Below are 16,304 nucleotides of genomic sequence, written 5' to 3'. Positions count from 1 at the left end.
CAAAACGTAAAATGTAGTGAAATAATTAGGAAATAATGAGTTTTGTTTTCAATATACTTTATTTCATCCTAAGTTGATGTAATTTTCTAAATGGCTGTATTTAACCAATTTGCAAAATTAATGAAAATTTAACAATGGACTCTCTCAAGACAGTATGAGACAGCTCCAGCACACCACTGGTTGGTTGTCTTATTCTTGAGTTGGGAGAATTCTTTATATATTCTACATCAGCACTGCCCAATGGAACTTTCTGTGATAATGAAGATGTCCTATAATTTTGAGTTGTCCAATCTGATATCCACTAGCTATCTGTGGCTACTGAGCACTTGAAATGTGGCTAGTACAAATGAGAGACTGAATTTTAAATTTTACTTAATTTTAATCCATTTAAATTCAAATTTAAATATCCACATATGGCTAGTGGCTATCATAATAGACACAGAAAGAACTGACTCTCTCCCATGCAGAGTAACATTTGGGACAATAATAACGTTAATAAGAGTTATATTGTGCATACTTTATAGGTTCATAAAACTGTAGTTAAAAGCACAGATTCTGGAGTCAGACTGCCTAGGTTCAAATCTGTTTCCTTCTCTTTAAAATGGGATTAGCCTGTAATCTCAGCACTTTGGGAGGCTAAGGCCGGAGGATCGTTTGAGCCCAGGAGTTCCAGACTAGCCTGGGCAACAAAGCGAGATGCAGTATCTACCAAAAATAATTTTAAAGATTAGCTGGGCGTGGTGGCGCGTGGCAGCGGTCCCAGCTACTCGGGAGGCTGAGGCGGGAGGACTGCTTGAGCCCAGGATGTCGAGGCTGCAGTAAACTGTGATCACACCACTGCACTCCAGCCCAGGCAACAGAGCAAGATCCCGTAACAATAAAAAAAGGAAAGAAAAGAAATAATGCTTGTACTGAGCGTTCAGCACAGTGTCGGATTATACTATAAACATTCAGTAATTGGCGCTAGTTACTAGAGCGGTGTTCCTGGATGAGCCACTTCCATGTTGAGCCTGTAAAACTGGCCTAATACGTTCTCTATGAGTCACTGCATTGCTCTGCAAATCAGATAAAACGTCACTCGTAGGTCAGTTATTAACAACCCCAGTGATAATCTTTGGAAAAAACTGACATAATTTTCTTTTTTTTTTTTGGCGAGACGGAGATTTACTCTTGTTGCCCAGGCTGGAGTGCAATGGCGCGATCTTGGCTCACCGCATCCTCTGCCTCCCAGGTTCAAGCGATTCTCCTGCCTCAGCCACCCCAGTAGCTGGGATTACAGGCATGTGTCACCACACCCAGCTAATTTTGTATTTTTAGTAGACACGGGGTTTCACCATGTTGGTCAGGCTGATCTCGAACTCCTGACCTCAGGTAATCCGCCCGCCTCGGCCTCCCAAAGTGCTGGGATTACAGGCGTGAGCCACTGCGCCCGGCCAGAAACTGCCACAATTTTCTAAAGAGGAAAAAAAAAAAAAAAAAAAAATCCCTTCTAAGCTATCCCCTCCCGACGAGACCCTTCCTGTTCCTTTAAAATGGGCCGGGCAGCAGAAAGACGAGTGAGTGACAGCAGATAAGCCAATCAGAAGCGGCCGCGTCTCGGGCCCACCCCGAGGCCTGGCCCAACCGCGTCCCGGTAGCTCCCGGAATAGGAGCGTTGCGAGCGGTCGGTTCCAAGTGGGCCTGGGCGTGGGGGGGAGACAGGTTTGTCCTCGGGAACTGCAAGGCCCTGTGCGAAGGACGACTGGGATCCCGGCCGCGGCTGCTTGAGGCGTCGAAGCTCAGCGGCGCTGCGGACACTGACCTGTGCTTAGAACTCATCCTGGCCCGCAGAGTCTGCCGCGAGTTCCTGGAGTCCCCTGTGGCAGGCTCTTGGAGCCACTTTCCCGAGCGGAAGTCAGCCTGCGGCTCGGACTCCGGCGGGACCTGCTCGGAGGAATGGCGCCGCCGGGTGAGGAGCTGCGCGTGACTTATCGACAGGGCCCCGCGGCCGGCACTCTTTGGGGAGAGGGCTGTAGCCCGCGGGAGGCTACTAGTCGCCGCTCGAGAGCCGGCCAGGCGGGATCCCCTTCCCCTGCGGGACAGGGGCATGGGCACAAACCAGCTCTGACTGGGGCGCTCTCGGGTCGAGGGTCCGAAGGAGGGCTGCGAACTGGTGGGAGTGCCCGCGACCTGGCGGGGTTGGTGCCTGGGGGAGGGGTGCAGCGTGGAGCTACGGGTCGCCCCGAGGCTCAGCCGTGGGGACCGCGGCCGCGCTTAGCCTAGGCCTGGCCTCACTCATTCATTTCACTCGCGCGGGCTCCTGGACCAGGCGGCCTAAGGTTCTGGTCCCGGCGCTGCCCCTTACTTCGTGTGAGGGTTTGGGCAGATTGTCCTTTGGGCTGTAGTTTCCCCTACAGTGAAAGGGGCAAAGAAAACCCCTCACTTTTCTCTGGGAGCCTGGAGCATAAGTTCTCAAGTGACACTCTGGGTGCAAACTTGCAGTCGGCCACTATTCATTGTGTAACCCAAAGCAGGTTACTTAACCCCTCTGCACCTCAGTTTCTCATCTGTAAAATAAGTTAGTCAAGTTAGTCACGTTATCTGCCTCGTTGAGTTGCTCTGTTAAGTGAAATCATTTTCGTGCTAAGTTTAGAACAATGCATGGCCCTAGGTAAGAACTCAATAAAGTTAAGTGCATTGGAAGTTACTGAGTAGACGCTGTGCAGGGTGGAATCTCATTAGCCTCATCGTAACTTTGGAAGCATGTACTCTTGTTATTACCAGTTGACAGATGAGAAGTTGGAATCCCACGGAAGGAAACTTACTTGCCCAGGGTGACACATGAATGAGTCAGTGGCTCACCGTTTCATTATTTGAGAAGTTCAGGATAGTAAAGTGGTTAAAAGCAGACTTTGGATTCAAATTGCCTGAAGTTTGATTCTCTGTGATGTGTCCTAGGGCAGGTAACTACTTCTGAGCCTTACTTTCCTGGTCTGTGAAATGCAGAAAATAGCCACCTTACTTAGACGTTGTGAGGATTTAATGATTTGGTGTGTGCAAAGCACAGCATAGTGTGGGCATCCCCAACATATTAAGTGCTCAACTTTTAGTCAGAAAAGTTACTGCTCTCGTTAACATGGAGTGAGAAGATTAGGATTCTGACACAGGTGCTGTTTTAGGGGAATTTACGGTCTGGGTGGGAAAATGCTAGTCACAACCATTCACTAGATCTTCATATATTGGGTACCTGCCTGTGCACAAGGCATTGGGGGATTCAGCATTAGTATCTTGACTCCTCTTTCTCTTAGGTCTTTCTGTCCATTAGCAGTTTCTGATAGGCTTTAATTTTGAATTCTAGCCAGACTAACTCTCATCACTTCTCACCATGTTCACTGCTGTTGCCCTGGTTTGGGCCACTATCATCTTCTGGCTTGGATTATGGCGGTAGTCTCCCAACTGGTGTCCCCCGCTCTGTCCTTGCACCTGCATGGTCTGTTCTCCACACAGTATTGTTTATTCTCAACACAGTAATACCATTAGAGTGTAAGTCAAATCACTCCTCTGCTTAGAACTTTCCAGTGGCCTCCAGCCGGGTGCGGTGGCCCACGCCTGTAATCCCAGCACTTTGGGAGGCCGAGGCGTGCGGATCACGAGGTCAGGAGATCGAGACCATCCTGGCCAACATGGTGAAACCCCGTCTCTACTAAAAAGACAAAAATTAGCTGGGCATGGTGACACGTGCCTGTAGTCCCAGCTACTTTGGAGGCTGAGGCAGGAGAATCGCTTGAACCCGGGAGGTGGAGGCTGCAGTGAGCCGAGATTGCACCACTGCACTCCAGCCTGGCAACAGAGCGAGACTCTGTCTTTTAAAAAAAAAAAAAAAAAGAACTTTCCAGTGGCTTCCACTACAGTGGTATACAAAGCCCTCTGGATTTATCCTCTGCTAACTCTGTTACCTCATCTACTTACCCTTTGCTTACTCCACTCAAGCTGTACTGTCCTTGCTGATCTCAAAAAACACTGTATGTGTACATACTCCTGATTCAGAATCTTTGCATTTGGTTTTTCTTTTCTTTTTTTTTTTAGACAGAGCCCCAGGCTGGAGTGCAGTGGCACGATCTTAGCTCACTGCCCACTCTGCTTCACGGATCAAGTGATTCTCGTGCCTCAGCCTCCATAGTAGCTGGGATTACAGGCCAAGTCACTATGTCCGGCTCATGTTTTGTATTTTTAGTAGACATGGGGTTTCACCATGTTGGCCAGGTTGGTCTCGAACTCTTGACCTCAGGTGATCCTCCTGCCTCGGCCTCCCAAAGTGCTGGGGTTAGAGGTGTGAGCCACCGCGCCCGGCCATATTGGGTCTTTCTTCTTAGCATAGTTTCCCACCAGATATCTTTATGACTTGCTTCTCTTTCAGGTCTATACTCAATATGTTTTATTTCTTAGGCCTTCATAGACTACTGTATTTAAAATGCAGCCCTTCCCAAATATCTCTTCTGTACTTTATTTTTTCCATAGCACTTTTACTTTCTAATGTGATAAATAATGTTCTTATTTCATGTGATGTCTTTTGTCACTAGAATACAAGCTCTTTGAGGGTGGGAGTTTTGTTTCTTTTGTTTCCTGCTGTATTTTTAACACCTAAAGTAGTGTGTGGCACATAGTAGCTCAGTATACATTTGATGAATATGCCATGTGATAGATTTTTTCTTTTTCTTCTATTTTATTTATTTATTTATTTATTTTTTTTTTTGAGATGGAGTCTCGCTCTGTCGCCCAGGCTGGAGTGCAGTGGTGTGATCTCGGCTCACTGCAACTTCCGCCTCCTGGGTTTAAGTGGTTCTCCTGCCTCAGCCTCCCAAGTAGCTTGGATTACAGGCACCCACCATCACACCCGGCTAATTTTTGTCTTTTTAGTAGAGACAGGGTTTCACCATGTTGGCCAGGCTGGTCTTGAACTCCTGACCTCAAGTGATCTGCCCACCTTGGCCTCCCAAAGTGCTGGGATTACAAGCGTGAGCTACTGCGCCCGGCCGTCTTTTATTTTTTTGAGACAGGGTCTCTCTTTTTCACCCAGGGTGGAGTCCAGTGGTGCGATCACAGCTCACTGCAGTCCCAACCTCCTGGGCTCAAGTGATCCTCCTACCTCAGCCTCCCGAGTAGCTGGGACTACAGGCACACGCCACCATGCCTGGCTAATTTTTGTATTTTCTTTTTTATAGAGAAAGGGTTTTGCCATGTTGCCTGGTCTAGTCTTGAACTCCTGGGCTCAAGCGAGCCGCCCGCCTCAGCCTCCCGAAGTGTTGGGATTACAGACGTGAGCCACTGCCGCTGGCCAATAGTGCCTTTTTTCAAGGATTCTAGTTCAAGCTTAATTTAACAGTAAAGGCAAAGGATTTAGGGCCACTCATGTTAGCCTAGTGATTATTTGTTACTGCTGTTACTTGGGTGCCAGACAATGCACTTTATCAAGAAGCAGCCCATTCAAAAGTGTTTTTTGTTTTGTTTTTTAAATAAGTAGAACCGTACCACTCCTGCAGCTTCCTGTCCCCTGGGGCATCATAGATGGGGATTAATTTTTCTTTCCATTTATTCAGCAAATATTTATTCAGTAACTATGTGCCAGGCAGTGTGCAAGACTTGGAAATACTGGGATGAACCAAAGAAGCAGTCTTTATCCTCATGGAACTTACAGTTTAGCAGAGAAATCAGACATTACACTGTTAAAGTTGTGGAAAATTCCACAGAGAAGTACAGATTGCTATGAGTGGATATAAGAACAACAATAATAATAGTAGTAGAAGTAGTAGCTAACATTGATATAGCACTTGTTATGTGCCAGTCATTATTCTAAGATTTTTTTTTTGAGACGGAGTTTTGCTCTTGTCGCCCAGGTTGGCGACAATGACGCATTCTCAGCTCTCTGCAACCTCTTGTCTCCCAGGTTCAAGCAATTCTCCTGCCTCAGCCTCCCGGGTAGCTGGGATTACAGGCACCTGCCACCACGCCCAGCTAATTTTTTTGTATTTTTAGTAGAGATGGGGTTTCACCATGTTGGCCAGGCTGGCCTCAAATTCCTGACCTCAGGTGATCCACCTGCCTTGGCCTCCCAAAGTGCTGGCCTGGCCAGATCTTTCTGTATTAACTCGTGTAATTGTTCCTGAGGTAGATACTATTATCATCCCACTTTACACTTGAGGAAACTGAGGCACCAGCTGGTTGAATAACTGCCAAGGGCACATTGCTAATAAATGGCAGAGGTGTGATTTAAGCCTGGCCCCAGAGTCTGGGTTCTTCCTTACTTTATTGTACTGGGGACCTAATCCTAGAGAGAGCTTCTTTTTTTTTTTTTTTTTTTTTATTATACTTTAGGTTTTAGGGTACATGTGCACAATGTGCAGGTTGGGAGAGCTTCTTAAGGAAGAGGTGCTTGAGCTGAATTCTGAAAGTAAAAATTAAGCAAAGTTGAGGTAGGGGAAAGCATGGAAAAATGCTGGGCAGGAAACAGCCTGGCTTGTTAGAGGACAGAGAAGAAGCCAGAGAGCAACAGATAGTGGGAAGCGCGAGGGAGGAGATCTGGTTGAGAGGCTGGCAAGGTGTGAGGATTCAGGATTGGGTCTGTCCTTAGAGGCAAAGGACTTGCAGACATCTTTCAGATTGGAATAGTAGGATAAGGCCTGTGCTTTAGATGCTTGGAGGCTGCTGGGAGGACTGTCCTTCCGCCAGTTGAAGAGCAGGCTCCCTGCCTTCCCAAGGCTTCTCCTCAGGTTAAACCCCTGGGTTCCCTTGTCCTTCCGCATGTGATTTGGTTCCCAGATCTTGGTGCGCATCATCATGGGGACTGTGTATAGCACCTTGGAAGAGTGTGGAGTGTACTGAATGGTCATTTCCCCCGAAGGTTCAAGCACTGTCTTCCTGTTGGCCCTGACAATCATAGCCAGCACCCGGGCTCTGACGCCCACTCACTACCTCACCAAGCATGATGTGGAGAGACTAAAAGCCTCGCTGGATCGCCCTTTCACAAATTTGGAATCTGCCTTCTACTCCATCGTGGGACTCAGCAGCCTTGGTGCTCAGGTGCCAGATGCAAAGGTAAGGCTGTTTTTGTCCTGGTGGTCAGGGTGGTTCAGGAGAACCTTCATCCCCTCACCATATTCCTTTGGGGTAGTTCAAAACTAACTCTTGCTCATTTGAGGATAACCAAGGTTAATCTAATATAAGAAATATTTGGCCGGGCGTGGTGGCTCGTGCCTGTAATGCCAACACTTTGGGAGGTCTAGGCAGGTGGATCATGAGGTCAGGAGTTCGAGACCAGCCTGGCCAATGCAGTGAAACCCTGTCTCTACTAAAAGTAGAAAAAATTAGCTGGGTGTGGTGGTGCATGCCTGTAATCCCAGCTACTCAGGAGGCTGAGGCAAGAGAATCGTGTGAACCCAGGAGGCAGAGGTTGCAGTGAGCTGAGATTGCACCATTGCACTCCAGCCCAGGCAACAGTGTGAGACTCAGTCTCAAAAAAAGAAGTTTATTTCAGTTTGACAGATCTGTTTTTGTTTTTTTGCCTAATATATGTTATGGATCATACCAGATCGGTTATTTTTAGTGGGATGTCAAGAAGAGCAAGCATAGATCATCTAGAAACTTTTACTTCAGCTCTGGGAGTGAGACTGTCCAATACCACATGTACTTACTAAGTGCCCCCCTATGTGTATGGCTAATAATAAGAGAATTCAAGGTGGAAGGCACTCACATGTATTAAATAATGGTAGTCACTATATCAGGCAATTTTGATACATGTTTTTGGACTTCTGGTGAGGAAAATGCATCATGATTAAAACCTTTCCTGGATTTGGGACAGTCTTTTTGTTTTGTTTTGTTTTGAGACAGAATCTGGCTCACCCAGGCTAGAGTGCAGTGGCATGATCATGGCTCACTGCAATCTCTGTCTCCTGGGCTCAAGCCATCCACCTCAGCTTCCCTAGTAGCTGGGACTACAGGTGCACACCACCATGCCTGGCAATTTTTGTATTTTTTTTGTTAGAGATGGGGTTTTGCCATGTTGCCCAGGCTGGTCTTAAACTCCTGGGCTCAAGTGATCCACCTGCCTCAGCCTCCCAAAGTGTTGAGATTACAGGTGTGAGCCACCACCTGACCAGGAACAGTCTTAAAGTGAATTTACGTTTTATTCACTATAGTAGTATGGACAGCTAGACTAAACAATTTTCCTTTGCCAGGTTTCTCATATCTGCCTTAGTTTTCTTTGACTGAAGAACAAATTACTATAAATGTAGGGGCTTAAAACACCACCCACTTATTGGCTTATATGGCTTATAGTTCTTTTTTTTTTTTTTTTTTTTTTAATTTAAGAGAGGGTCTCACTATGTTGCCCAGCTGGAGTGCAGTGGCTATTCACAGGCATGATTATAGCACACTATAACCTCGAACTCCTGGGCTCAAGTGATCCTCCAGTCTCAGCCTCCTGAGTACCTGGGACTATGGGTGCATCCCACTGCACCCAGCTGTTAGCTGATAATCCTGCAGGTCAGAAGTCTAGACAGGCTTGCCTGAGCCCTCTGCTTAGTGTCTCCTGAGGTCAAAGTGAAGGCATTGGCCAAACTGGGCTCCTCCTGGAAGCACTGGGGAAGAATCTGCCTCCAGGCTCATTCATGTTGTCATGTTGTCAGCAAAATCCAGTTCTTGTGGTTGTGGGCCTGAGGTCTCCATTTCCTTGCTAGCTGTCTGCTAGGAGTTGCTCTCTGTTCCTCAAGGCTGTTGGTATTTCTTCTCACGTGGCCACTCCACCTTTAAACTAGTAATGGCATGGTGAGTCCTTACTCTTCAATTCTCTGACTTCCTCTTCAGCCACCAGCCAGAGAAAACTGCTATTAAAGGGTTCACCTCGGCCGGGCGCGGTGGCTCACGCTTGTAATCCCAGCACTTTGGGAGGCCGAGGCAGGCGGATCACGAGGTCAGGAGATCGAGACCACGGTGAAACCCCGTCTCTACTAAAAATACAAAAAATTAGCCGGGCGTGGTGGCGGGCGCCTGTAGTCCCAGCTACTCGGAGAGGCTGAGGCAGGAGAATGGCGTGAACCGGGGAGGCGGAGCTTGCAGTGAGCCGAGATCGCGCCACTGCACTCCAGCCTGGGCGACAGAGCGAGACTCCGTCTCAAAAAAAAAAAAAAAAAAGGGTTCACCTGTTTGGGTCAGCCCACCTGGATAATCTCTGAATTGTAGGGTCAACTGACTTGGGGCTTTAATTATACCTGCAAAATCACTTTATAACAGTTCCTAAATTTGTGTTTAAATGAATAATCAGTGGGTGGAAATCCAGGGGGAGGAGTATGAATGTCTTTAGAATTCTGCCTACCATTTCTTGTATTAGCATGGAAATAACTCCAAATCTGTAGGGACTTTAGGCACACACTACTGCACCTGGCTTGCTGGATGGAGTGTCTTCAAGCGAATATCAAACATATTGTTGTACTTGTATCTCTTATTCTATTTATTTATTTATTTTGTAGAGATGAGGTCTCGCTATGTTGCCTAGGCTGGTGTCACGAACTGACCTCAAGCAGTCCTCCTGCCATGGCCTCTCGAAGTGTTGGGATTACAGGCATGAGCCATTGTGCCTGACCAACAGTAATTCTTTAACGCCATTTAATTCTCAGTCTATGTTCAGTTATCTTGAGTTATTGCAAAAATGTTTTTTACAGTTAGTTGGCTTAAATCAGGATCTAAAGAAGGTCTACACATTCCATTTTTTGCTGGTATCTCTTAAGACTCTTTTCACTGATAATAGTTCCCATTCCCTCTTTTCCCCCCATACCATTTATTTGTGGAGTAAGTCAGGTCATTTGTCCTGGAATATTTTCCACATTCTGCCTTTGATTAATTGTGTCTTCATGATGCTTTTGAACATATTTCCCTATCCTTTGCATCCCTGTAAACTGATAGTTAGCTCTTGAGGCTAAATTATATTCAGGGTTGGTTTTCTTGGTGAAAATATTTCACAGGTGGTGCTGTGGACTTCCTATTAATAGATACATAATATCTGGTTATTTCACTTTTAGTGATGATAAAGTTGTAAATTAAGGTGTTGTCAGACTAATCTATCTCATAAACAGTATATAGTAGGGATTTGTTTTTTCATCCAGTCTGATAATTTCTACCTTTTGATTGGGGAGTTTATTCCATTTATTTTTTTTATTTTAATTCTTTTTTTATGTTTAAGATCAATCATTTAATTATATTGTTGGGTTTACATCTCTCATCTTGTTATTTGTTTCCTATTGGTTTATCTGTTTTTCCCTCTCTTTTCCTGTCTTCTTTTATTTTTATATTTTATTTTATTTTATTTTTTTGAGACAGGGTCTCAGGCTTGTCGCCCAGGCTGGACTGCAGTGGTGTGATCTTCACTCACTGCGACCTCTGCCTCCCGGGTTCAAGCGATTCTCCCATCTCAGCCTCCTAAGTAGCTGGGACTACAGGCATGCGCCACCATGACTGGCTAATTTTTTGTATTTTTTGGTAGAGATGGGGTTTCACCATGTTGGCCAGGCTGGTCTTGAACTCCTGACCTCAAGTGATCTGCCCTCCTCGGCCTCCCAAAGTGCTGGGATTACAGGCGTGAGCCACTGCGCCCAGCCCCTTGATTATTTTTAAATATTCTGTTTTATATCTTCTATTGACTGTTTAGATCTAATTTTTTTTAGTGTTTGTCTAGTTTTGTTTAGAGATTTTAATATGCATCCTTAATTTCTCACGGTATACCTTGAATTATTATTTTGCCGTGTCACAAATAATAAAAGAGCCCTATAACTGTATTCCCATTTAAACTCACATCATTTCTGCTATCATTGTCATACTTTTTGTTTGTTTGTTTTTGTTTTTGAGGTGAAGGCTTACTCTGTCGCCAAGCTGGAGTGCAGTGGCACGATCTTGGCCCACTGCAACCTCTCCCTGCTGGGTTCAAGCTGTTCCCCTGCCTCAGCCTCCTACAGGCGCACGCCACCACACTCAGCTAATTTTTTGTATTTTAGTAGAGACAAGGTTTCACTATGTTGGCCAGGATAGTCTCAATCTCCTGACCTTGTGATCCGCCCGTCTTGGCCTCCCAAAGTGCTGGGATTACAGGTGTGAGCCACCGCGCCCGGCCCATTGTCATGCTTTTTAACCTTTCAAGGATCCCAGCCTTTGCTGTCTGTTGTTCAGTGTCTCAATTTCATATATTTCACACAGTTTTATAGTTATTTATGGTAGGAAGGGAAGTTCAGTATGTATAATTCTGTCAAGGGCAGAATTGATAGTCCCAATTGGTGTCTTTTTTTTTTTTTCTGAGACAAGGCCTCGCTCTGTTGCCCAGGTTGGAGTGCAGTGGTGCGATCATGGTTCACTGCAGCCTCAAACTTCCGGACTCAGGTGATCCTTCACCTGTGCCCCTCGAGTAGCTGGGACTACAGTCACCTGTCACCATGCCTAGCTAATTTTTTTTTTTTTTTTAATATTTGTAAAGACAAGGTGTTGCCATGTTGCCCAGGCTTGTCTCAAACTCCCCGGGTCAAGCCATCCTCCCGCCTCTGCCTCCCAAAGTGCTGGGATTATGGACGTGAACCACTGTGCCCAGCCTCCAACTGATGTCTTTTTTTGTTGTTTGATTGACATGGAGTCTTACTGTCATCCAGGCTGGAGTGCAGTTTTGTAGTCTTAGCTCACTGCAACCTCCGCCTCCTAGGTTCAAGTGATCCTCCAGCCTCAGCCTCCCAAGTAGCTGGGACTACTGGCATTCTCCACCAAGCCTGGCTAATTTTTGTATTTTTTGGTAGTGATGGGATTTTGCTATGTTGGCCAGGCTGGTCCTGAACTCTTGATCTCAGGTGATCCACCCGCCTTGGCCTCCCAAAGTGCTGGGATTATAGGCGTGAGCCACCCCTCTCAGCAATTGATATCTTTCAGCCCATTTCAATTGTTATCCTTTTTGGTGCTCAAAATGTTTCATTTTTGCCAATGGGCCAAACTCTGTGTGTGTGTGTGTGTGTGAACATCCATTCATTTACACGCTGGGTACAACTGGTTTTCAGTTTAACTGTAGAGTTAAATAGTTACTAGACTGGCCAGAAAGCCTAAAGTATTTACCAACTGGTCCTTTACAGAAAAAGTTTGCTAATCCCAGCTATATGAGATCCAGCTTACTCAAATTTTTTCCTGACAACCAGCTCTCCGTTTCTGCCCAATGTTTTCTTCCTGTGTGTGACGCTATTAAAGAAACAGACGTTTCCTCATGATTACACTCTTATAAACCCTAAAGGTGAATGTACCTCCTGATAAAATTAGTTCTGCTCAAAAGTAAGAGTATACCCATCAGAGTCAGTTAACCCAAGCTTTTAATTCTGGCTCCACCTCTCTGAAAAGGGGATTATGAAGCCTACCTCACTGAATCATTGTAAGAAGAAAGTGAAATTACAGTATGCCCCTCAAAGGAAATGGTAGCTATTATCATTCTTACATTGAAAAGGTTTGCTTCTATTTATACTTTGTTTAGGTGAGTTCAGACAGTGCCTGGCACAGACACTGTATTCGCAGTGCCTTTTGTAGTGATGCTTCGTACTTCTCTGGATTTTGGTGATGTCTTTAGAGGCCCCGGGGAGAGAGAAAGAGCAAATTGACTAGAGGTTTTGTATTGTGAGGTATAGGAGATAACATTGGAATAGTAATGTTAACCTCTGGCAGGATTTGAATGCAGGATGAAAAGTTTCTCCTGAAGGTTTTCAAACTTTTGTGGAACCACAGGATTCAGTGTAGGGGGTCACGGAGGAATGAGGTGCTCCCACTTCATCCAGAGCATGTCTTTTGATCTGTGTCGTGATTTGGAGTTCTATAGGAGATTTAGGTTGAACACATACCCCCAAAGCTATTCTCTACCATCATCACAAGTTTGCGGGATGTTGGTTAGGGCTGAAGATGTAGATTGAGAGGCATCCGGACAGCTGCCGTGCAGTGTGACTTGGGATAATTACATGATTGGGCTGGCTGTGGCTTTATGTTTATAATACAGACGCTGAAGTCAGAGTGGTTGCCTTCAAGGTGTTAACTTCAAAACTTCACACCTGAGTCACCTGTGCAGCTTACTTAACCTTTCAAAATTGTTGTTCTGTCATCGGTAAGATGGAGATAATAATACTCAGCTCACAGGTAATGTGTGCAGGGTAGTTAGCACGTTGATGGCATGTGGTAATACATAGTATTACCCTTATGAGTAGTATGACTATATATAAATAGTAGTAGCAGTTGGTACACATTGGTTGACATTTTTTTTTCAGACTGTCATCCTCAATGCTTAGCATACATCTGACACACGGGTGTCTAACAAATATTTGAACTGTAAACTTTAGCTCAATCAAAATGGGAGCTCTCTAAATGTGCCTGCTAATCAGAAAATAAATGGGTTAATCACATATTCCGTTCTAATTGCTTATGAAATGTGCTGTGTTGATTAGGTGGTGTGTGCATTATAAGTAATGGAAGAAAGGGAGTTGTATGCATGTTTCAACAGAGCTGTTGAATTTCCTCATTAGATGTGCAAACTACATAAATCCATTGAGAGATTTATGTCATTACTGTCACTTCCGTGTAGTGGTGCATGTCCTGCTCAGCTGTTGCTGCCTTCAGCTCAGTAGAGAGAACTCCCTGGGCTCCACTAGATACACTGTTGCTTATTCTCACAGATCGATATTTGGAGAGATTTTGGTTATTATCTCATAAGAGGTTTTAGCAGCAAAACTGAGAGAAATGGGGTTTAATGAGAATAGAAACTGGAGACAGCAGTGTGGAATGAGAGTTGATTTTAGGTGTTATAAAGTGTGAGCATCGGCTGGATGCGGTGTCTCAGGCCTGTAATCTCAGCACTTTGGGAGGCTGAGGTTGGTGGATCCCTTGAGGTCAGGAGTTCGAGACCAGCCTGGCCAACATGGCAAAACCCTGTCTTTACTAAAAATACAAAAGTTAGCCAGGTGTGGTGGGCATGCCTGTAATCCCAGCTACTAGGGAGGCCGAGGCAGGAGAATTGCTTGAACCCAGAGGCAGAGGTTTTGCAGTGAGCCGAGATTGTGCTGCTACACTCCAGCCTGGGTGACAGAGCGAGACCCTATCTCAAAAAAAAAAAGGCCAGGCGCGGTGGCTGACATGCGTAATCCCAGTACTTTGGGGATGCCGAGGTGGGCGGATCACGAGGTCAGGCAATCAAGACCATCCTGGCTAATATGGTGAAACCCTGTCTCTACTAAAAATACAAAAAAATTAGCTGGGCATGGTGGTGGGTGCCTGTAGTCCCAGCTCTTTTTTTTTTTTTTTTTTGAGACTCTGTCTCAAAAAAAAGAGTGAGCATTTTTCATTTGGGTTATATTTATATAAAACATAAGCATGTCAGAATGGTGATTTTACAGATATCATTATTTAGCTTTTTACAAGGTTAAAAACATGCTGGGCACAGTGGCTTATGCCTGTAATTCCAGCACTTTGGGAGGCTGGGGTGGGAGGATCACTTGAGGTCAGGAGTTGGAGACCAGCCTGGGCAACATAGTGAGGCACCCGTCCCCCCATCCCCGATTTCTGCAAAAAATAAAATTAGCTGGGCATGGTGGCATGCACCTCTAGTCCTAGCTACTTAGGTGGCTGAGGCAGAAAGGCAGGGATATCACTTGAGCCCAGGAGTTTAAGGCTGCCGTTAGCTGTGATGGCACCACTGCACTCCAGCCTGGGCAACAAAGCAAGACCCTGTCTCAAAGAAACCAAATTATTTAAAAAAAATGCCTCCATTATAAAGTATTGTGAGCATTAAATGAGATAATAAGTGTAAAGTGCTTAGCATAGTGCCTGGCACATGATGAGTGCATATAGTAGTAAGTATATTTGTTTGTGGGTCAGGCACTAGTTCATTCCTGGGGATAGCAGAGAATGAGGCAATCCTTCAGGCAGTAATCATTTATGGAGCATCTGCTGTGTGCCAGACATTGTGCTAAGTGCAGAGAAGACAAGAGAGCTCATTATCCATTGAGAGTACCGTAATATAGTGCTGAGTGCCAAGAGGCAGACAGGCTGTTTGTGGAAAGTACCATGGGAGTCCAGCAGAGGGAGCCGGCACTCACCCTGTCTGTCAAGAAAGCCACAATCTTGCACGGGGGGTGCTGCCATCTGTGCTGGCTGCTGCAGGCTTCATTTGGTCACTCAGCAAATATATAGTGAGTTTCTGCTATGCACTAGGTATAGTACTAGGCACTGGGGATTTACTCTTGAGCCATAAAGAGGGAGAGGGCCCCTGCACTCTTAAGAATATGTTGTGTAATAGCTGCGATAGGCATTAGTCATGTAATCAAATACATGCACGAATATTTGTAACAATGGTAAGTTTTATGAAGGGGAGATACGTGCTGTTATAAATAGGGGATTTTATAGGGGTAGAATAGGGGACTTTGATTTGCCAGGAAAGGCTTTCCTGAGGAAATCTCCAAATTTAAATCTCATTGTGGGCTGAGTGTGTTGGCTCACACCTACAATCGTAGCACTTTGGAAGGCTGAGGCGGGATGATTGCCTGAAGCCAGGAGTCTGAAACTAGCATGGGCAACAAAATGAGACCCTGTCTCTACAAAAAGTAAAAAAAATTATCTGGTGTAGTGGTGTGTGCCTGTAGTCCCAACTACTCAGGAGGCTGAGGACGGAGGATCGCTGGAGCCCAGGAGTTGGAGGCTGCAGTGAGCTACAATCATGCCACTGCACTCCAGCCTGTGTGAGAGGGCAAGACCCTGTCTCAAAACAAACAAAAACACAGCAAAACCCAAACCCAAAACTCAGAACTCTCTGCATCACCCTAATCTCACTCTACTCCTTAAGGGCAGGGACTTTGTCCATTTTATTTGTTGTGTATCCCCAGTTCCTAGAACAGCACCTGGCATGTGGTAGGCACTGAAGTGAAGGAAGATATGATTGATCTGAATTCTAAAGGGAGAGGAGGAGTTAACTGTGAGACGAAGGAGAGAAGGGACTTCAGGCAGAGGGAACAGCCTGTGCGGAGGATAGAGAGCAGGTTACATTTGTGATTGAAAGGAGGAGGTGTGTGGAAGAGTGGGAGGGAGGGAGAGGAGTGAGGCAGGTTGGGGCCAAGCCACAGTCCTTGGCCCACATAGGAAGAGTTCTGATCTGTTTCAAATGAGCAATAGATTTTAAATAGCTAGTATCGTGATTCAACTTGCATTTTGGAAAGATTTCTCTTTTGCTTTTTGGAAGACAGACTATAGCAGGGGGCTACAGGGCAAGATTGAATGCAGGAGGGGTA

General features: G+C 45.6%; 2 protein-coding genes across 13 annotated transcripts in view; one reads left to right on the top strand and one right to left on the bottom strand.

Annotated features, from left to right (window-relative positions):
* Positions 1-2,160, bottom strand: part of MROH8 (maestro heat like repeat family member 8) — a 77,565-nt gene extending 75,405 nt beyond the window's left edge. For 4 of the 5 annotated variants that reach the window (XM_055265243.2, XM_055265241.2, XM_055265242.2 and 1 more), the window contains exon 1: positions 1,802-2,134. In XM_055265243.2, the coding sequence (XP_055121218.2) occupies positions 1,802-2,088 (287 nt within the window). In that variant the 5' untranslated portion in view covers positions 2,089-2,134. Of the gene's footprint in view, positions 1-1,801 lie in introns of all 5 variants that reach the window. The other variant, XM_055265240.2, reaches the window with a different exon arrangement.
* The window catches only part of RPN2 (ribophorin II), a 64,277-nt gene continuing 49,782 nt past the window's right edge, over positions 1,810-16,304 (top strand). For 7 of the 8 annotated variants that reach the window (XM_055265250.1, XM_055265253.1, XM_055265252.1 and 4 more), the window contains exons 1-2: positions 1,816-1,948; positions 6,878-7,071. In XM_055265250.1, coding sequence (XP_055121225.1) covers positions 1,936-1,948; positions 6,878-7,071 — 207 coding nt within the window. In that variant the 5' untranslated portion in view covers positions 1,816-1,935. Of the gene's footprint in view, positions 1,949-6,877; positions 7,072-16,304 lie in introns of all 8 variants that reach the window. The other variant, XM_055265249.2, reaches the window with a different exon arrangement.

Source organism: Symphalangus syndactylus, chromosome 24 (assembly GCF_028878055.3).
Source record: "Symphalangus syndactylus isolate Jambi chromosome 24, NHGRI_mSymSyn1-v2.1_pri, whole genome shotgun sequence".
Classification (NCBI taxonomy): domain Eukaryota; kingdom Metazoa; phylum Chordata; class Mammalia; order Primates; family Hylobatidae; genus Symphalangus; species Symphalangus syndactylus.
Note: the sequence above shows the minus strand (reverse complement) of the source record. Positions and strands in the feature narration are given on the sequence as shown.